The sequence below is a fragment of the Eutrigla gurnardus genome (assembly GCF_963514095.1).
Source record: "Eutrigla gurnardus genome assembly, chromosome: 19".
Classification (NCBI taxonomy): domain Eukaryota; kingdom Metazoa; phylum Chordata; class Actinopteri; order Perciformes; family Triglidae; genus Eutrigla; species Eutrigla gurnardus.
In genome coordinates this window covers 7,787,270-7,810,598 of record NC_139930.1, presented here as the reverse complement: position 1 = coordinate 7,810,598, position 23,329 = coordinate 7,787,270, and the positions used below count along the sequence as shown (strand labels likewise).

General features: G+C 44.0%; 1 protein-coding gene across 3 annotated transcripts in view; it reads right to left on the bottom strand.

Annotated features, from left to right (window-relative positions):
- The window catches only part of vav2 (vav 2 guanine nucleotide exchange factor), a 190,832-nt gene extending 167,827 nt beyond the window's left edge, over positions 1-23,005 (bottom strand). For all 3 annotated transcript variants that reach the window (XM_084035065.1, XM_084035066.1, XM_084035067.1), the window contains exon 1: positions 22,759-23,005. In XM_084035065.1, coding sequence (XP_083891191.1) covers positions 22,759-22,962 — 204 coding nt within the window. In that variant the 5' untranslated portion in view covers positions 22,963-23,005. The remainder of the gene's footprint in view (positions 1-22,758) is intronic.
- Positions 23,006-23,329: the final 324 nt, after the last annotated feature.

Sequence of the window (23,329 nt, the reverse complement as noted above, 5' to 3'; positions counted from 1 at the left end):
GTGCATTATGTGAAGCGGTAGCTGAACTGTCAACTCTTCTTTGCTGTTAAATTTAGCTGATGGACAAACTGTGCCTTCTATTTTCTTTTTTTCCACGTGTTTTTCCCACTTTAGCCTTACAGACTCCTTCTCACCCCCACCTTTGAGTTGAGCCTTTCTGACATCAACAACTTTGCTGTCCAACTTGGTCAGAGCAGCGTGTGGCTTGTTTGAAGCCTTGGGTGGGCTGGAGTCAAACACTGACTGGGTTTTTGTTGTTGACCGAGACCACCCCCCATTCCCCAAATTTGAAAAATCAACAAATATTGCTCTGACAAACACCCAACATCCCTCTGGGTGTCCTTAGAAACAGACATTTTTAGGAAGCTCTGCGTTCGGTCAGGAGTGTGCACCTCTATGTCTATGTTGATGGCTGATCTTGCGTTCTGCTGCAGCAAACTGACCAATATTTCGGGTGACCACTTATAACATCCCCCAACTGCTACTGCGTGCCCAAAAACAGTTTTCTCACTTTTATTGTGTTGCTCGGTGTGTTTGACTCTCAGCTAACAGCTAAAGATACTACCAATACACACACTGCTACACTACATCGTCACCACTCTGACTTTGCTACACATCTAGTTTCATTTTGTTTTGGCAAAACTGTGTTAAACGCACTTACGATGTATTGGAGCCAATAGGCAGCGTTCATTGCTGCTTGTTTTTGAATTTGAATAAAGTGTGTTTTACTACACCTTAAAGCTTGGGAGTGTGTAGCCGGTGGGGTTAACCAAATGTGGTTTGTATTCGGTCACACAGCCGTGGTTGTAGACACACCTGGCAGAGATCTGCAATCTACCGAGTGCACTTTTCCAATTTTACTTAGATTTCTGTTCAAAGCGGTAGTGGTAAACATGCAAGCCAATTAGAGATTTATTTTGTGGATATGACATAATCACCAATAAAAGGCGTAATAATAATATTAGTATGCTCCATGCTCACAACGCAACAGGCCAGTAAACTAGGCAAGGCTTGTGTTTGTGTGTAATTAATGAAACCACAATCTGGGCCATTTTAAAAGCATGCTTTCCTCAGACCGCTCAATAACAACCGAGTCGGATTCAGCTGTAACGACAGTTGTGATTGTTGCTATGCAAAGCCACAACAGACCTAATGATCTCAGGCAGTTAAATAATTCAAGAAACAGATGCTGTAGTGAAGAGTGAAGTCATGCAGATGACAAGTTTCTCGTGTGTTCTGGCTCTATCAAATGTTTGGGAGCACAGCTGTCGGAAATACGGCACGCCAACGTGAAGATGTGAGCTAAAAGTTTTCAGCTGCGCTGCCCTCGGGCACTGCAATGGAAGGACCTGCTAAAACCGCATTAAAACAAAATGGCCTATTAATCAAGTGCATCGTTAAAGACGATATAAAAGAAATGGCAGGGAATCCTGTCTTCCCATCACATTTTGTTGTCTTGCAAGCCACCCCATTGTTTTTTCTCATTATGGCATTCTGGTTTTGGCCTGAGGTGTTGGGAACCTGTCATTAAGTAGATGAGAAAATGGAAATGTTTCATTTTTATTCTCCGGGTTTGATTGTGCTTCTGAAAGTGAAAGTTTTGCGTTGGATCCTGTCTGTTCACTGAACCTCACGGATTCAGTTTTAATTAGGAATAAGCGCTTCAAGGTTGCTGCGGCTTTAAAGTGTTTGCGTTCCCACACTTCTTGTTTCATCCTCTGTATCTCAATCAAAGTAGGGCATGTGAGAACTTGTATTGTTTCATAACCTTGATAAAAGCACACCTGTCACAAATAGACAATGCTGTTGTGGTTGCAGATGTGTGTTGCCGCTTCCATCGCTGCCATGTATTCACGGAGGCTGCTTTGAAGCTTTATGATGGTGACTAAACGGCCACTTGCATCAAAGAATGATTCCAAGATTTTTTTTTTTTACTTATCTATCATCTAAGAGCAATGAATCGATGGCATCTTTAAATTTGGGAACATTTGTAACTTATTTAAAATTCTCCCAGATCTTCCGAACCACAGGTAATGTACAAGTACTCAAGCTAAATATTTCAGTAGCCTTTCCTCCACCGGCTGCCGATGGGAGTCGGGCCTCTTCTAATTATTGGAGGAGGAAAGGACGAGGGAAGTGTCAGCATGAGTGCAAGAAGTTGAGGACTCTAACATTCAGCTGTCAGGTTTCATGGATTTCTTCCTTCTACCAAACCACCTCCGAGAATACTAAGACATAGAATGTTTCAAACAAACACACACATTCAGTTTGGGACCATCAACGGACAGACAGACCCACATTGCCATCCCTATAAGCATGCTGCTGGCATGACTGGGGAAAAAATAAAGTGTCTCCCAACATAAAGCTTTGAGGTGTCCTTTAACTGCCAGTGCTCAACCTGTGAACAGCAAGCTGTTGTCAAAACAAAAAACAACAAGTAAATATAATGTGGCTCAAGAGCACCACAGGTCACACAGATTGGTAGAGAGGAAACAACAGCCCAAGGCTGTTCAACCACGCAAACATACACGCGACAGGATTTCCAGTATGTTGATAATATCATCATTTACATGACCAAAGTGGTCCAGACATGTTTGAACAGACCTAACTGGAGCATTGAGACTCTCTGGGGTTCTAACCACCATAATTAAGTGGCAATCAAATAATAAACCCCGTCATTATGGACAAAGACTATGAACTGCATGCGTGTTGGCCTTCCTTTAACACAGTCAAAGAAAATAATAGGATACAGATTTGATAGGCCAGTAGTCAGCAATTTTGTTTCCAATGAATAACAGAAGAATGACTGATAGACCAAAGCCCAACGCAAATTTGTAGTTATCAATCAAACCGACGACGCCGCCCATTTCAAAAAGGTTTCCTCCATGATTGCACAAATTAAATTCCAGCAGGGGAAAATACATCAGTTCTGCCAGTCACACAGCCAATCACCAGTGTCATTCAGCTGCCTGTTTAGGAGTGAGCTCATTTAAGCCAGCGAGGCCTGTAATGATCCCCCAATAGTATCATCACTCGTGCTGACATTTAAAGACAATTAAATACCAGAGAGATGCAATATGTCTGTGCGCTGCCCCCAGACCAATACATTGTGTGGATTAACTGGGAGCACACTTCTAATGGGGAACATCATCATATGTCATCAAGCTCTACTGGGAATATGTTAGAAGAAGAAGACGGGGCCTCCGCCAGGAGAATCATGCGATCGCGTACGGTGATGCGTGGTGTTCCTCTGTGTCTGCCCACAGCTAGTCTCACATTCTGCTGCAGAAAACGGCATATGTTGTTGGTCAAGAATGCACCAATACTGGCATCGGGTCCAACACTGTGCTAAAGCACTCGTAAAACTACTCTCTTACAACCACACCAGATACCACTATGGCAACGTTTATATTAACCTCTCATCAGTTGAGCCCAATAAGCCTCCCAGTCAGGGTTAAATCCATCATTCCCTTCCAACTGCAGTGAATGCACAAACCACACAACTGTCCCCAATTCACCCGTCCAAAAGAGTTAGCAGCCATGATGTTGCGTGCATAGCCGTGGACACATGCAGCCACTTTCCTAGTACCTCTCCACTGCATCGGTTAGTTTAGCTGCGAGGTTATCAGCTGTGCGTGTGTGTGTGTGTGTGTGTTGTACTCAGGGTTTCTGCAAGTGTATCCCACGCCTGGCGTAACATTGGCGAGAGAGAGACAGACAGAAAGAGAGAGAGAAAGAGAGAGAGAGCAGGTATGTGACAAGCTTTAACTAGTTTTATCGGCTTTTTGTTTTATGTTGTTAGATTTCTGACAGCATGGTTCATTATTATGCTCTGTATGTGAAAATGTCAGCAACAGCATCATGTAGTATTTCAGTAAGTGAGGAACATCTGGTGAAAATAAACCATGTTTTCAAAGCCATTGATGAATTTTTAATTGGTATTGTTCAGTAATCACATCATTTACATTTACATTTACATTTAGGTCATTTAGCAGACGCTTTTGTCCAAAGCGACTTACAATAAGTACATTTGTCAAAAGAAGGAAACAAAGAAACCACGACGTATCATTGCCGATGCAGTAAGAGCTAAAAATAGAACAAGTGCTAGGTCCTCATCTGAGTAAAGTAGTACTTCAAGAGTAACAGTGCTACGATCCGAGTTTTTTTTTTTTTTTTTTTTTTTTTTTTTTTTTTTTTTTTGCGGGGGGGGGGGGGGGGGGTCGAGGGAGGGTGGTAGTGGGTCATGCTATGTAGAGTCGAGGTGAAGTCTGAACAGGTGAGTCTTGAGCCTTTTTCGGAAGATGGCAAATGACTCTGCTGTCCTGACATTGGTCGGGAGTTCGTTCCACCACTGAGGCACCAGAACAGAGAAGAGTCTGGACTTTGCTGAGCGACATTTGTTTGATTTCAGCGATGGTGGTACCAGCCGGCCAGCTGAAGTAGAGGAGCGGAGTGCTCGCTTCGGGGCATGAGGTTTGACCAGTGTTTGAAGGTAGGCAGGTGCCGTTCCATTGATGGCCCTGAAGGCCAGTGTCATCGTCTTGAATTGGATGCGTGCTGCAACAGGGAGCCAGTGGAGGTCACGGAGGAGGGGGGTCACGTGGGAGAATTTGGGTAGATTGAAGATAAGGCGTGCTGCAGCGTTCTGGATACGCTGCAATGGTTTAATCGCATAGGCCGGGAGTCCGGCCAGGAGAGAGTTGCAGTAGTCAAGGCGGGAGATGACCAGTGCTTGGACCAAGAGCTGCGTTGCATCCTTTGTGAGGAAGGTCCGAATCCTGCGGATATTGTAGAGGGCAAATCTGCAGGATCGGGCCACAGCAGTGATGTTGGGGGTGCAGGATAGTTGGTCATCGAGGATTACACCCAGGTTCCTCGCAGTTGAGGAAGGAAATACTGTGATGCCCTCAACAGTGACCGACAGGTCCATGTGAGGGCAGTCTTTCCCTGGGATGAAGAGGAGTTCGGTTTTATTCAGGTTAAGCTTGAGGTGATGTGCAGTTGTCCAGACAGAGATGTCAGCCAGACAGTCCGAGATGCGAGTTGCAATGTGAGCGTCAGAGGACGGGGGAAAAGAGAGGAACAGCTGGGTGTCATCAGCGTAGCAATGGTAGGAGAATCCATGCGATGTGATAACAGAACCTAGTGATCTGGTGTATAGTGAGAACAGAAGCGGTCCTAATACTGAGCCTTGAGGGACACCCGTGTCCAGAGAGCAGGGTTTGGACATAGAGCCATTCCATGTGACCTGAAAGGTGCGGTTTGTCAGGTATGATGTAAACCAGGTGAGAGCAGAGTCGGTTATGCCAAGTTCAGCCAGAGTGGAGAGGAGAATTTGGTGGTTGACTGTGTCGAATGCAGCAGATAGGTCAAGGAGAATGAGAACGGAGGAGTTGGATGATGTTTTGGCGTCTCGCAGGGACTCGGTCACAGTGAGGAGGGCCGTCTCAGTGGAGTGGGCAGTCCTGAATCCTGATTGGTTAGGGTCTAGGAGGTTCTTCCGCAAGAGATAGGATGACAGTTGGTTGTAGGCAGCACGTTCCAAGGTTTTAGAGAGGAATGAAAGAAGAGATACAGGTCTGTAGCTTTGGATGTCAGTAGCGTCAAGGGTGGGTTTTTTCAGGAGAGGCTTCACGATAGCGGTCTTAAAATCCGCTGGAATGACACCTGAGGTGAGGGAGGAGTTGATCAGGGTGGTGAGGAATGGCAAGATGTCGTGTGAGATGTCCTGGAGAAGAGAGGAGGGAATCGGGTCAAGGGAGCAGGTGGTGGCACGGTTAGATGTAACAAGTGCGTGAACGTCTTCAGAGGTGAGGGGGCTAAAGCTGGTAAGACCATCCGAGTTGAGAGTTGGGGGAGATGTCTTCTGGGAGGGAATAGGCGTGAATGATGAGCTGATGTCATTTACTTTCTTGGTAAAGTAAGTTGCAAAGTCATCGGCAGTAAGGAAGGAAGGGGGCGGAGGGGTAGGAGGGGTGAGGAGGGAAGAGAACATGGAGAAGAGTTTCCTGGGGTTGGAGGCAGAAGAGTTGATCTTTGCCAGGTAGAAGGCAGATTTAGCTGCCGAAACAGTTGAGGTGAAGTCAGAGAGGAGGAGGTGGTAGTGAGCAAGGTCCTCGTGCTGTCCCGATTTCTTCCATTTTCTCTCTGACGCTCGCAACAATGATCTGTTGGTTCGCAGAGGTTCAGTACTCTCATCAGTACATCAGTACTCGCTAACAGCATGTACCCAAATGTAAGTACTTGTAGCTGTTCTAAAAGATAAAGTGGTATCGAAACACTTGGGGTACATATTGCTACCACAGTACTCGATCATTCAGGGTCTTCTATAATTTAGAGTATAATGCATTTGAACAATAAGTTCCCCATCTCTTCCGAGTTTCATTATTTTCCGACGACAAGGTTTTCATATCGTCCCCATCCTGACAGGAACAAAGACGACCAAGAGAGAGGAGGTGATAGCTGTTAAGAGAAGAGGAGTGTGGGAAAGATGAATGTCATCAGGCCCTGCAGTTCATCATCTCAGTGGGCTATCGGACGGGGCAGTCAGGGAAAATGCAATCCTCTACTCCCCCTATACTCCGTCAAGGTCAAATCATATTGGAAAACAAGGTAAGGACGAGAGAAATGAAAGAGCACTGCCAGGGGCAAAGACGAGCAGGTCAAACTCCACATACATTCAGCCCCTCAGCTCAAAGTGGAAACGCTCACACGTCTCCATATACTGTGCAGCAAAGGCTACGACCTTAGCATGGAGGGTGGACACAGCGGAGGGTTTCATAAATTAAAAATGAAATTTCTCCTGTGAGAGAAGCTTGTTGTCAATGAGTTAATGGATACATGGTGGCAAAACACGAGGGAGGGAAAGACCCAGTTTCATTGTGTGAAAAATGTGAAGACAAAGAGCAACAGCATTGTCTTGAAATGATGCTTCAACGCATGAATGCCTGGTAAAAAAAAAAAAAAAAAACACACACACACACACTGAGAGCCCAGTTTCCACAATTTGCAGCTTCTGCCTGAGGGCTCAACCATTTGGAGAAGAAAAAAAGTCCAATAAATCACAGTTATTCTGTAAATTAAACTACTGGGCTGTATTAATAGTCTATATGGTATTAAACAGGGTGTGTTCTGCATCAAACATCATCACAGATGTATCTCACTTTTATGAGTACAATAAAAGTAAAATATATCAGTCGCTTGTTGTTAGAAACCTCACCAAAATCTTTAAACACACGTTTATAAATTTGAAGATCTGGAACCAGATAGCATCCTCAGCTGAGTGAATGTGCCATTGAGAGTTGTCGTCATGGCGAATTAAATCAACAGTTGGCAGCTTTAACTTTGCTTCTTCTTGTGACAAAACTGTATCACAATTATTGATGTATTTTATTAAAAATGCAGCTCTTGCAATTTCAAAACTCTCAAATTGTTATGTTGATATAATTCAACCCTAGTATGTCACAGTATAAGGATATACTCTTTTTTTCTGGCAAATAAAATGTAAAACCTTTGGCCCCCGTTACCATAAATACCACTCTTTTACCACCTATTTTCTCAAAATAGTAGAAATGGTAAATAATTTGCGTGAGTTTGGGGGAAACAAATCCTCTGCATCCAACCACTGTGACTTGACATGGCAGATGGGCAAGCCTGGGCCAATTTACTACACAAACGCGTGAACGAGCAGAAACTGAAACAGACACAGTTGAATAAAGAGGCAAATATAAAAGCAGAAGTTGCCCAGCTTTGCTCCACGGTTCTAAATGTAGCTGCAGCACCTGCATCGTGTCCTCATGTGGAATCAATGATGTAGAAACAGAAGCATGGGGAGGTTGCTTTTCCAAAACGTGCAGCTCAATACTCTTGAAATATGTGCAATGCAGAAGCAATATTTTGACTGTGATTTCAGGATCCACAGGCGAAAAAAAATATATATATATATGCTGGAATGTATTCTTTAAATGATGGAGGACGAAAGTGAAAACACACCCAATAACAACCTGAAGATACAAACTTAAAAAAGCCTTTGGAATAACAGTTATGGGTCATCGGGATTGAAGTGGAGAGAGGCAAATAACACCGGCTCAGAGAGAGAAAATTACACACTCCGCACAACGCAGGGAGCCCTGGACAGCCGACTACACCCACCCATTCTTCTCAGAAAATCGGCAGAGTCACGATAAGAATGCAACACATGCTCGGGGTTTGGTAGGATAACAGTGTGGTGTCCAGACTCCGAGTGCACAGTCCGAGCCAAGCATTGTTGGACTCCTCCAAGGTGGGGATGGGTGCGTTCTGAACTCTCTGTTCTGCGTCCAGATGGTTCTTGTTGTTTGCATGGAGAGGGGAGGAGAGGGGATTACACAACTCCTTCTCACTCAGGGGGGGGGGGGGCATCCTCAGAGGAAAGGAAGGGGAAACTAAAACAGACACAAAGATGAATCAACCCGTCATTGCCAATTGCATTTCACAGTTACTTAACAAGGAGAATTAACTTCACTTTCATTCAACCCTGATGCAGTTACACAACCGCCGCCTCTCTACAACATTATGACACTGATAAAAGGTAGGATTTACTGCAGGACTGTCGTATTAGAGTGCAACAGTTTAAGCTACTACCTAATAAACACTCAACTCTTGCTTATTGAACTTCATTACTGTGATACAGACCTGCGTAAAAACCGCTGACAGGCACATCAGTTATTACTCGCTGCATTGTGAACTTGTGAACTATTAAACCGCGATGAAACCATGATGAACTTACATGTTGTTAACATTCTCTTTAGAAAAGCTATTTTTACGTGGTCCACAGTACAGGACAATGGGAAGGGAACGGTGACCAGGATGTGAGGCTTTGCAGATGCCAACAAGGAAGAGAAATCACCTTTTGGGCCATAACGTGCACGCTAACCAAAGTGCAGCGTTTCCTCGTTACACATCCACGATTCCAAGACAATAAACAACAATGTTTTTTTCTAGGCGAGCGTGAAGTGTTTGTTTCATCAAGAGCCGTATCAACCTCCTCATGTAACTCTCGGAAAAAACTAAAGCAAATTCAATTGGAATTCCAATGCCAAGAATAAGATCGATGATATACTGTAAAGAACTGATAAAAGGTCTTTGGCTAATATTTGAGGAAGACTTCAAAGGGTGAGAGGGAAAATAAGTATTAATGATTAACTATAACTAACAACCTGATTAAAGTTCAATAGGAGTATCTATTGTCTTTTCAATGGGGCCACATCATATTTATTCTGAAGGATTTGTAAATGACACTTTTGTTTTTACATCTCACTTTACTGGACTCCAACAGGCATCCTTCCAGCCCCGAGCTTCTCCAACCTTTAAGCTCCATTACCCCAGAATGCAACAGTGCTTACGGCTCTGCAGGATAATGCTGGGAAACAATGTGTGAAGGTCCACTTGGAATCCAAACCTAATTTGCGGAAGATTTCCCTTCCTTATTCATTCATTCAGCCAAGAGTTGTGCTTATGGGAATACCCCCAAATTAATCAGATGACTCTGTATTTGTGTACATGCAAGCAAACATGCAGTGTAGCTGGACGTGTATGAATTCATTTCTCTCCAATTTCACTTGAAGTTCTTAATGAAATGAGAAAATACTCATGATATTCATCAGAAAATAATAATGAAAGCACTTTACCTTCTTCATTTTGTTTGTCAAGTATTATTAAAGTCAAACAGGAGAACACACAAATAGGCTCTACCATGCAGTTATTTCACGTTGACTATTTATTTACTGAATAACCAGAAAAGATGCTCCATCGGGATATACATCATAGATATGGAGAAAGGAAATTAAAGATTTGGGCCATAATCAAAGTTCTGGGTGTGATTTGAAGAAGGAAAGTGTATGAATAGATTTACTATTAATTGACTAACTTAACAACCTGATGAAAGTCCTTTTATTAAACAGAACATCAGGCTTTTGTCTGCTAATAGGAAAGAGAGGTAGCATATAGAAAGTGTAAACGTTCTCCTTTTGTTTAGACAGGGTTGCTGACCCAGAGACAGCAGACCGTCTTGTGTATTTAAGGCAAATCTTTGGCTGATAATGGACGGTCCCTTGTGGAGAACCAGATGAGTGGTGCACTTCAGTGTGAGCGACATGCTCAATTTCACAGGAGAAAGCGACTAAAAGCTTCCTCTCGATCAGATTCTATGTCTCCACCTTCTGTGCGTTTCCTCCGCGTCTTTGTTTTCCCCAGGAGCTTCTGTCATATTAATTCTAAATTGTTTAGCTCTCGTGTGTTCACACTCTGCTGCTTTCATTATGCTAACACCAAACGGGTGGCAGCTTTACTGTTTTTCCTTCACCTTTTTAGATGGGAAATGAGATTAAGGAAGCTTACCTGCCTTCCTCTGGCTGGCACTTATGAGAAATTGTTTTTTAAGAAATATCATCAATCACGGACGGACAGGACAACTTGCCGCCTTTACAGAAAACCATCAAGATGGAGTCAATTTTGTGTGAGGAAACGCTTTCCTTTCCTCGCCAGTTGAATCGCATTAGGTCTGGAGTTGTAAACGTGCAGACAAACGCTGAAACAACTGCGGTTTTATACGTGGACACATGAGATTGACATTAAATAAAAAGGCTGCGATGAAACCACACCACAACTCCAAATGTGAGAAAGAAACTGCAGTGAAACTGTGTTTATCAAATCTGTTGGAATATGTCAAAGCAACTGATTAGTCACCAAACTGCATTTATTTTTTCAAAAGTTCACGTCGTACAAATGGCGTTGAGAAACAGCTACAAGTTGCAAGAGTGACACACTGACTCTGATGAGAGATAACAGGCCCTCACACTGCGCTGTATGACAGTAGACTAAATATAAACACCACTATACATATACAGTCATGAGGAATCAGCGCTGCAACATGCTCGGAGCCGTAACATAATATGCACATTCTCAGAGCTGTCTGATTTCTGTTTCCCGTTGACATTTTCTTTTACTTTTCCTCCCCAAAGCCTTTCTGTCTCGTCTCTCCTGTCTGCCAGACAGGAAGCCTTAAATTGCTGTAAAAATTCTCCAAGATAACTTCCCAAGCAGATAAAAGCATAAAATCGGGTTCTGTTGCTTTTGTTACCAGTGACAATTACACTGTCATTAGTATGTAAGATGCCAGCTTAGTTCAGATATATTAATGGGGGGGAAAGGTGGTTTGAAACCTGCAGAATGCAAATGAATGTCTGTTAGAGACCGACGAGGTGGGTGTGTTTTCTCTCCATCAGGACGGTCCTGTGCTTAAAGGCTGACCTTCAACTGGACAACTTGGGTTTACTCCCTGCTGACCAGGTCTGCCCACCAAAGTGTCCTTGTGATAAGACACCAGAGCTGCTGCTGGGAAGATATTTCCAACAGCAACACATTACATTATGATGAGATTATTTCTCTAAGCCTATAATCAGCCTTTGATTAATTTCATGTGGATATATAACCAACAAGAGAATCCACAGGCCCAAGTTCATACTGTGCAGTTCATTAGTGCTGGAAATACTAGTTGATTAGCTGAACAGAAAACTGAAGATTTTGATTATGATTCATCATGTTAACCGTCAGATAAAAATTGAAAGAAATTGACTGAACCAATTTAACTTATTAGCTTCTCTTTCATTCTTCTGTCATTGAGCCATAATTACTTTGAGGTTTCTTAATCCCTGATCAGACTAAAGTAAGCCCTGTATCATTTGAACATTTATTGTCATTATTTTATATAGCTGAAATAATGCAATGCATTTGAGGACAAACACAGAAAAACACAGTTTGTTTAAATAAGGTATTTTGGTCGTGTAACAAAGCACCAAGAACACAAGTGGGAAGAGTTTAAATTACAAATCGCGGAGCAGCGCGTCCTGACCTAGAGGTGCAGCATGAGGAAATTATCTCTTCCACCCTCTACAACCCTCAACACACCGCTCCACTTTGTTTGCATGATTAACAAGAGACTGAGCCGTGGAGGAGATCAATAAGTGCTGGCCTTTTATAGGACCGACTCTAACGTTGTAACCCTACCTCTGTGCCCTCCCTATTCCTCAGCCAATTATGTGATATGATCAATACACGTCAGTAATTGGATATCGTTGCTTCTCCTGGCAATTCCGTGGCAAAGGGCTGAAAAATCCATGGCGAGTGCAACATATAAACACTCCTCGTATACTTAGCTGGGGACACCAGGCAGCACGTCGCAAGGGTTCATATCGTACGCTTCCTTCGGCAAAGCGATAGAGAAAAGCTGTTTATCTTTCCCCCAGAAAGACGCTTCTAATATGTTAGTGTGTGTGTGTGTGTGTGTGTGTGTGTACAAATGGGGGTGGAGGTGTCCATGGGGGGGGGGGGGGGGGGGGGGGCTGCTGTGCCTCTCCCTGGAGCACAATCCACATCCTAATCTGTTCTCTACGGCAGGAAATAGCTACAATCAGTTCACCAACCACAACAACTTGAATTAGACTCGGCCGACAGTACTGTTCCGAACAACAGCTCCCCATGTAACGGGCAAAGTGTCATTACTGACTACTGATCAAAAACATAAGAAAATCAATTAAAAAATAAGAAGAAGCTCTTCTGTGGTCTGGTTTGGGGAGCATTGTAAGGGAGAGATGCAGCCATCTGGCTCGCCACCACAGAGTTGGGACCGTGGCCTCCCTCTTTATCATTTCTCTGTGGAGCGATGGCGCCCAGTAGAGCATAGCCGGCTCCAGAAACATTCAGGCGCCATTCCACCGCATGCCCGTGCTAATCACCCCCAACAACCACTATGCAGATGCCCCTTTAGAAGTCAGACGGCGTCCATAAGGCGGCGTGATCTCTTTGTCCATCTCTAGCGGAATGAGTAAAAAAAAACTGGCAGCATGTTGTCACGGTGGATCGCTTTCCTCAATGTGGAATGTGTCCCCCGAGGTTACTTAGGTGAGATAATGATGAGAGGACACTAACAGAATGAGCCTACAGACCCCACTGCATGTTTTCACACATGAAAGGATTTAAGGTAATCCAAATGGCAGCGAGAAAAAAGAAAAAGAAAAGGCTCTCCACTCTTTGACAGTGAAATGCTCTCTACTTGATTGGCTGTAAGCTGCCTTTACATGACATCACTTAAATTCTCCCTCTCAGTGTGAAAGATTAGGTCAACGCGGAGTTCCCCGAATAAACTCTGCGCTTGCATTTCTGACTAACAGCATTCCCCGAGGAATGCAGGGAAGGGAGAGAGGCGGATGAATGTTCCACAGGCTTTAGGTGGGGGAGTGCTTTTCTTTTGAACACACATGAAAAACTGCATGGCTCTGGTTTTCTGTACAGACCGGCTGAGTCACATTCAAGACACTGAATGAAAAAGATGGTGAGATACAATATGATGTATTGCAACAAGGTTTAAAAACGTGCATCACTGAGGAGAAACACTGTTTATCTGCTGTAATTAACGTGTTAGACTTGAGATGGTACTGCTGTCTTTTAGATGTTTAATAATACAATATACAATCACTAGCAGGTTACACAGGAGTGATGTGTTCTTTCCCAAATACATATAGCGTATTTCACAGTTTATTGAATATGATAATGATATCAGCAGAGATCAAATTCCTCCAAACTCCCATCCGCCCACGGCGCTTCATTTCTCTGCTTATTAGCTGAGTGAAATCGAGCCGCCACGGTCACATCCATACAATATTCTGTTCTGGCAGCCTTTCCACCCAAATTGTCACATCACGGTCCACGTGGCCCACATTCAAATTGGGGCCTGTGCAGCCGAGTGTTCACTGCATGCACTTGGATGCAGATTATGTGCACTCTTATATTTCTGGGTGGCAAGAGTTAAAATGCACAGCAAGGTAGAGCCTTAAAACTGAATTCAAGAGTCCAAAAGTCACCAGTTAAGCTGTAAGGACTATATTAATTAGCAGTTAATCATTATTATTCAATGATTATTGAATCATTTAATGAATATAGTGATTCATAATCCTTAAATCTGCATACATTCTTTCTTTAAATAGTGGGTTAATCAGAATGCACACACTTAGAGAGGAATTTGAGTGTTTGCATTGTGTCTAAAATCAGCTCCAGGACCACGTCCTGTGCTGTGGCTTGTGTTACATACAGCATGCAAATGTACCGACCATCGGCTTATGTAGAGAGTGAGCAACAAAGGGGGCTCGTCTACTTCCTGCCTCTTCAAGCAGCAGCCCACATGACTGCAGCGGTGTAGGTGTGACCCGCCATTTACACTTAATGAATATCGACCTCGACCACCACGCCATTCATTCAACTGCTGAATTATACAATGACTACTTAACCGTTCCTTTTAATGTCCGGGCTATGCATTCTTCCCGAGCCGTACGCCTTTACAGCCCTCATCTTTATTTATTTCATTATGGACACTGGCAGACTGTGCGATGCTATCTCCCTAATGAATGTGTAGATGAGCTGAAAGCAGACGTTGCTCTGCATTTAGAGGCGAGCCTCTTCATGTGAACGACGCATTTTCTCTCTTTGGAATGCACGCATAGCACTGCATTGTATCGCAATGGAAATAATTCATCATTACACAGCCAAATATGTCTTCACCCCTGTATCTATTGACTAATAACCATATCACGAGTTAAGTGGTGGAGGAGTCGACACATGAACCAACACTTGATTACATATTAAAAGCAAAGAGTGCTTAGGCAAAGAAAAGATAAACAGCGATGACGTGTAAAGTGCTTTAGCTCAAGTCACATTTCCTTGTCTTTTCCCCTCCAGAGTAAATTAACCAGGAACCAGGAAGTATGAAGGCTGAATTTGCTTAATTACATATTGAACTTTGGTCTCTGGTGCAGACGTTATCGCCCGTTTCTTCTTGTTGATCACCGCTAACAGGATCCTTTTCTAAAGTGATCAAAGAGGATTGTTCCCACATTTATTAGACAGGAACAATGGGGGAAAAAATGGTTTCAGTTTCACAAATGTGATGATGGAGTCTGTGTGCGTCCTTTTAAATGTGTGAAACAGAAACAGATGTTCACACCTGGATGTCAACAGTAGACTTTGATTTTATGGAATAAACGGTGGATTTAGAGGGTGAGAGCTTTTTAAATGATCATGAAACACTGTTTGCGTTCCAGGGCCATGGCGTGACTATATCGAATTTGAGTTTTAGGAGAAATTGTAGTAGAAATCACATTCTTTCACCCAATCTTTTCTCAGAGGTATGAACAAACCTTTCAACACCTCTGAGCTGTTCTAACACCGTTCAGGACAGATCTCAGGACGTTTCTTTTAAGACGTTAAAGATTTTTTGATATTCCGTTTGTACAGCTGACATGTGGGATAAATCCAATTCCCCTTATTTGATCGCTCCTCGATCCTTGCTTGACCCGTAAATGGCTCTGGTCCGCCATCGTGAAGGCTGTTCCCAGTGCTCCTACTTCTGTTTGGAAGAGCGAGGAGTGAGGAGGCATGAGCGAGGATAGGTGATCAGACTCATCTGAATCCGACGTACAAATCCAAATACAGAGCTGGATCAGTTTGTCATCAGAAACGCTTCAGATGATCGTTAGCAAGGAAGGATGTCTCGTTTCTCTAAACAAGGTGTTCCCTCCACCCCTCCGTCTCTCTCTCCTCCCGTCTTTCCCTGCATGTCTCCTCGCGGCCGTCGGCAGGAGGTTGGAAGAAAAAAATGCATGTGAGAGAAACATGGATGCAGTTAAGGAAATTGGCATATACCTACAACTAAACTTTATTTTAAGAGGATAAATTCCTATTCAGCTCACAGGAGAATGTCATGACTTAAACAGGAGCAGCTGGGCAGAAGCGTGTTTTTTTTTGTGTCTGTTTTACTTTTGTTTCTAAGGGAGGAAATATTTACATTTAAGCCAAGACTGTCCTTCAACTTGACAAAGTTCAAGCTCCCTCCTGTTACAAGGCATCCGCATCCGCCTTCATCTAGTGACCTTGAACAGGACACTGAATTCCTTCCAGCTCAGGGAATACTGCTCTGTACTCGCCTCTGCAATCTTACCTCAGTGAGAAACGACGTATGGTCCTCTATGAACTTGAATAAATACAGTTGTTGGAAGAAGATATTTTCACAACAATAGAAAACAGAAGGGATCATGACCTGCTTAACACTAGCGGTAAGCAGCTTACAATGCATCACTAAAACTACTCATGCCAAAGGCTTTTTTAATCAAGAGAAATCTACATTTTAGTTTTTAATCATTTGAATTGTGTTTCTTATGCAAATAACGATAGGGGAGTATAACAAATTAAAAGGATAACATTTAGAATATTTGACTGTTTGGACTGATTTTGTGGTGGTTTTGACCATGATATTATCCATCCATCGTCTACCCTTTATCCTGTATTAAGGGTCGTGGGGGGCTGGAGCCGATCCCAGCTGACATCGCATGTAGAGACAGACAACCATTCACACACCTACGGGCAATTTAGAGTCATCAATTAACTTACATCAATCGCCACTTATCCCCACAGTCCTGCATGTCTTTGGACTGTGGGAGAGAACCCGTGCTGACACGAGGAGAACATGCAAACAAACACAGAGGGAACCCTTTTTTTTAGTTTGGTTAAATATGTTAAATAGTCAGTGTGAAAGATTACCTGCCTTGACACTGGCATGTTGAGACAAAGGCCATTCCAGTCACCCTCAAGTCAAGGCACGTTGTGTTTGAGCCAGTTGTTGAAATGTCAACACACAAGCTACACAAATATCAAACGTTTACGGTTAAAATGATTTCTGTGACCCTAGGAGCAGGATTAGCTCACACAAAGGGTTAGGAAATCCTGGCCTGGCCCCATTCCCTCCTTGTCAATCCCATTAGCTTCCAGTAGCAGCGCCCCAGCTGTGCAACCCAGGACGTGTCCCTAACGAGCTCCATTAGCAGTATTACCTGCATCCGGCACGCTGGGGTCACGGGGTCAACCGAAGACCGAATGCATAGATTAGATTACCCCTGAGGGAGGAATGAGTGGGTGGTTGTCTACAGTAGTCGCCAGCCCCCTCCCCACACTGGACACAAACAGAGATCTCAGAGAAGTAGGTGGGCTGGTAGTAACATGTCGACTGGTGGTCCGTACACTCTGATCTCATTTCAAACACTGCAGAGCTCTTTTAAACAGAGCTTTCAATGTGCAGAGCCAGTTAAGATCCAACACGTTCCCTGAAATATTTCAATGAGTCTGGGGAGACGCTTCCAGTCATACATACTGCAATATAAATAAGTCTGCCTCATTTAACATTTAGGAATAAACTAATTAAAACATTATTTTAAAATATGTATGAGATAACATTGATTAAAATGAGTATGAATTGTGCTTCGTCAGCACTTTGCTTCATTTAAAACACAACATTGGTATCACTTTATAAATAAGTAAATAAGATAATCACGAAGGTTATTAAGTCTCCCTGTATAATGAAAGGATACATAATTAAATTGTATTCTAAAATGTATTTTTGTAGCCTGTATTTTGTTAAACCAGGCTCTATTTTTCACTTGTGTTCCATGATAGCACACAAGACAACTTTTTCAAGTCAGAGATGATAGTTTTGATTATCCTCATAATGAAAACTCGTTGTTCATTCATTGCTTTTTTAATCGTCCCATCCCGAATCACCAAGGTGCTGTATTGTTCAAATCAAAGCTGCACATTTTGCCTAAAGTCACCAGGTTTGCATTTAGCCATTTTATTATGAAGAGCAATCATTAAAATAATAATAATAATACATTCATTTCAGCTCCTGTTACTTGCCAGCAGCAGGCGGTTTTTCTGGTGGGAACTGGACAAAGCAGAAGAACCTTGATTTTTGTGAGTGGCAGCAGCAAGCACTGTGTGAGATGTGGAGACCTGTGGAGCTCTGAGAAGCTCCAGGAGACCGGTGGGCTCAGCTCACAGTGATCCGGTCTGAGCACAGGTACTGTAACATCACTCACACTATGCATCACACACACACACACACACACACACACACACACACACACACACACACACACACACACACACACACACACACACACACACACACACACACACACACACACACACACACACACACACACACACACACACACACACACACACACACACACACACACACACACACACACACACACACACCTGAGTCATCCCAATGGCATTCACAACCACCTCACTAGCAGGGGAAAAAAATATGCGAAAGGCTGAATGAAAAAAAAGAAGAAAAAAAAAACTGAAGAACACACAAAGGGTTTGAGAGAGCACAGCTCAGTCTTGTCTTTCAGACGCAGCCTGAGGCGCTGGATTCTGGATATGTACACGTTGAGCTCCCAAGCACCAGTGCTCATTAAGCATCCATTTAAAGACCTTGAGGTAAAGAGGTAACACAGCCATGGGATTTATTTGACCACCTTAATGAAGGTCGTCTTGACAGCTTCTTTGCAAGAGGTGCTGAACATCCTGTCCACAATAAAAGGCAGAAACAAAACTCACAGTACACATGTGAAAACATGAAAATGGCTGAATCTCCTCTTCTCCTCTGCATTTTCAAATTTGCCCTGTTTGGTTTGGATGTGATCCGAGACTCACTCAAACATACCATCTGTTACTATCTGGTACTGTGTGCTGCTACCGAAACAGATACTTCAGATGTCAGACACGTTTGGTGGACTGTTTTATGTGTGTTCACAGTTCGGTGCTTTATAATTTACGTGATGGATATCACAATAAACCCTGCAACTTCCTCACTGTGAACTGGAAAGCTTCCCTTCTTATCCACTTGAATGCACAATTGCATGTGTTATTTATTCAGTAGAATATGCTTGAGTGCAGGAAAAATTATTATTTTCCAAAATGCATCTAGAAAATGTCAAATTGCTTGTTTGGTCCCATTGTCTGCACAAAGCCCAAAGACACTCAATGTACAATGAATACAAAAACAGCACATCCTCACAATTGAGACGCAGGAAGCAGCAGATGTTTTTGCTTGACAAATGACTCATACATTTGATCGATTCTCAAAACTGGAGTCGGTTAATGTTCGGTTATTGGATAAGCACTAAATGGACCATTGAAGACATGAGGAGAACATGTACAGTCAACACAGAAAGCCCTCTTCCAGCAGGACTTCTTGAACCACTATGCTGGCCAAGTACAGGTAGGACAAATCAAACAAACACTTGACAGAATCAAACTACTTGACAAAACATCTCTCCTCAAACCACTAAGGGCCTGTCCACACGAAAACGTTTTCAGTGCGTAAACGCAGAAGTCTTGTGCGTTTCGCCCTTCCGTCCATACGAATCCGGGGTTTTCACGGCCTGAAAACGCACTTTTTTGAAACCAGCTCTCAGGGTGGAAAAGAAAAAAACGGCACCCCTCCGTTTTGTGTTCGTTTTCGTGTAGACGGCGAAAACGAATACGCCGACGTCATCGCCCCGCTCCTCGACCATGACTTCTTCCCCGCGACGTCTCGTAACAACAACAACGGTGGCCTCCGTGCTCGTAGCAGATATTCTGCTCGTCTGTACGACGGCGTATCAGGGCCGCTGTATGAAAAAAATGTCCCATGAATGTAGGCATTTATTTGTCTAATTAATCCATCCCAACGTGTGACAGCACCTTGTCAAGGTCCTTAGGGTGACGGCTGTTGGTGCTTATTGTTGGTTTTATTTATACGGGCCAAATTGTCATCTTATGGGTGTTTATTGATCGGGTGGTCGGGCGGAGATTAGCCGTAACTCTCACATGTTGCCATAGCAATGGCAAACATCCGGTCAAGCTCCGACTCTTCTTCTGCGTTTTTGTAGCAGAAACAGCGCCACATATAGGCCTGGAATATGTACTACAGCGCGCTGAGTCGTTTTCAGAGGATTCGTCTCAACGCAGATTTTCTTGAAACGACGCCAAGGCAAAACGGAGAAAAACAGTTTGTTTTGCTTCCTCTGGACGGCCTCTCAAACTACTTGACAAAACATCTGCCCTCAAACCACTAAAAGCTCAATTCATAAAATGTGATACAACCCGTTAAACAAGCTGTGGTTGGTGGCGTCACTCCACATGTGACAACACCGTTACTTATTCATGTGCCGTTTCATTGACACGTCCATCAAAACCATACGGTATGATCTCAGTGTTGCTACGACGACTGGCCTTTGAGCTCCACAGAATGCGCCGAAGCACAATGGTGATGGACTGGAGGACAAACTGGGATCGATGCCAACATTTAAACTGGGATTAGTGGACGTTAACAGCAGCGAGTGAATAGAATTAGTGGGTCAGTAGAAAAAATGGAGACGCACATCCTCTTTGACTGACTATTACCCAGAACCCCCCGTTGGGATGCAGGTCACACAGCATTATAAGCTACACGTGAACAGCTCCATGTGTCAAACAGGAAACCACGACTAACCGTTTAACAGCAAGGTATATTCAAGACAAAACTCAATTTCTGAAGCTATTAATCACCGTGCAAGTGGATTCATTCGGGGGCTGAAGAGAAATTTGGTCCTTAGCAAATAATGTAATCACCCTGCTTCACCTAGTCTTTAATTTGGCTGAGCCACTGACTCGGTGTGCCCTGAGTGTTAAAGCACACGCGCCCTGACCTTTTCCTTATCATAAATCATATAGTGCCGTTCTGCTGCCAGGATTTTGTTTAACCCAATTTGTCACCGAGGACACCCCCTTCCACCCTCGCTGCAGAGTCACACAGTGGGACCGGGAGCATGGGATTAGTGAGCGGATCAAAGCGTGCCATCCAGCCCTCTCTCGCCGTGTAATCACGGAAGTCAGTCACCACCGGAGCCGGAAGGCTCCTGGCTGCCGGTGGTTACTAGGCAAAGAGAGAAAGGCTAGGGGCTAGAGCTGAAACTAACGTGCATTCCCAGTGATTAATATGGCAATTATTTTTTATGATAATGCCCAATCACACATTTCCAGAGCACATCCCTGGTCCCTTTGAAAAGGTTATCTCTCTTGTGAGTCAAAAGGTCAGAATTAGTCAAATTAGAGGTGGAACTTTTACAAAACATCATCAGTCAGGAAGTACATCACCATTTTACACAGAAGTAAAACTCCATACACACAATGAAAACTAGAAAGAAATCTCTGTGGCCTTGTAATTAGCTTCTGATAATAATCTAAAGCACTTTTAAAGACCCCATTAAGTGGCACTGGTACTTCAAGATCTGAAGCGGGGGTGGATGATGCACGGCACACTTTGTGAGAAAAACCTTTATAGATGCATATTTCTGCGGATGAGATTAGAAAATGTAGGCTAAAACCTTGCGATCCCGGGAACATCTGAAGTCTTATCTGACCCGTTTTCACTTTATTTCTCCACACAAACATCATCCTTTTCCTGTACATAATGTGTATTCTGCTGCTTGTTCAGGATGAATTAACTGTTGATCGACTATCGACTGGGATGTTTTACTACTTTCAATATACAGCAACAAAGGCTGAAAGACACACACACACTGTTATGAGTGAAATGGGTCAGGGAAGGTGTGCCAAGAATATCTGACAAATGTGCTGTCAGTGGGCGATTGCTCGGCTGTGATCGCCGTTTGGGCCTCTGCGGGCGTGACAATAAGAATAACTGAAAACATTCTGCGGGCGGACGACACTGATCTATTCACACTGCCAATCCCTAGACTTCTCACCATACAGTAATGAAGGCTCAGCGGTACTCCAGCGCAGACTTCAGGGTGAATAAGTCAAGAGAAACGTTTGCCACAGCACACTTTTACTCCGCCGCTGTGGTCATGTCTACTTCCTGTGGCACCCGACACTTCCTCATATTGGCTACAGAAGCATGAATGAGCTGAAGTGGAGAGAGGGAGCGTTATAGAGACGGAGACGCGTCGGATCCAAACCGCTAATCGCACCACCAATTTGTTGCGTTTGAGTCCAACAATATGCCAAGACGGTTCTTCCTCTTTTCATTTCTCCACAAAGTCAAAATTAAAAAGCAAAAATAATCCTCAACTTTCGACTTACATCCCTAAAATAATACAGGTGTTATTTACCAAATCTTCTTTTTTTATTTGTCCAACTCTACACTGAGCTGCCACACCCGCCTGGCACCTGCTCCTCCACAAAAGGTCAGCAAAGCAGATTATTATCTTTGGTCTGACTGGACACTATTTAATGATCACCCTTTAATCGCAAAGCAAATGTGATGATGTAGTAGCCGTCACTGCAGAGTCACTACAAATTCATTTCACCGGCATCTCGTTTCCCTGATAACCTGACAATGAGCTATATCTTGTTTAGAGACGATTGACAATGTCACACATTTGTAGAAGACGAGACAACAAGCCAACAAAACACAGATCTACAGACGATTGACTGGAGCTAACCAACTTGTGTGCATGAATCCTTCACCTGTGCAAACCCCATGTGTCAAAGCACATCCTGCATGCACTGCGACCCTCTGCTGTATTATCACACATACACTGATAGGGGACTTGTTGTGACAGGAAGGCTCAGATCTGTGGACCAACTGGGGGGAAACGCAGGAATGAGATGATGTTCAGCTTTCCAAACAATGCATCTATCATGTGAGTGGTGGGGGGCGGCTGCCCTGGCAATCTCAAGGTGTGAATGAGAAGCAGAGCAATGCATTGACCTGTATGTAAGCGTGTGTGTATGTGTGTGTGTGTGTGTGTGTGTGTGTGTGTGTGATACAGACAGCATAGCCTGGAGGTGTGAATCATATCCACATCACCTGCTGGTTTGAAGTTTGCAACTCACCTGTGACATCTGGGGTCTGAAATTGATCTCCTTCAGGTCCACTGATCCCGGGGAGAGGTTGTGCAACATCTGGCACAGGAGCACCCCGTCTCGCAGCGCCTGTGCCAAGTCGAAGACGGCCGCCGAGGGCCACACGACCCGGTGGTTCGGGGGCAGGACCTTGCAGTCTATCAACCAGCGCCCGCATTGTCTCCACTCCTCCATCGCGGCTCCGGAGACCCTCCGCGCAAAAAAAAAAAAGTAACCAGAGTCCTCGGGAGGTGGGTTCGCGGCGGGCTGGACGCGGAGGTTCACGGCGCACGAGCGGGCACTACGGTCGGCTCCCTAACCTGCGCCCGGATGTCTGAATCATTCACTATCAGCTCGTTAATCAGGCGGTTTCGCAAACGTGTGTGGGCGCACTATATCCCCATCCCAGTCGCATGTCAGCTCTCCTGTCTCCTCGACATGGAAATGGAGGCTTGGGAAAGACTAAAAGAATCACACGGAGCCAGTTGAGCGGACGGCGGCGATGTGACCAGACAACAGAGACGTGCTATGGGCATTTTCTTCTCTTCATTCTTAAAAAGTT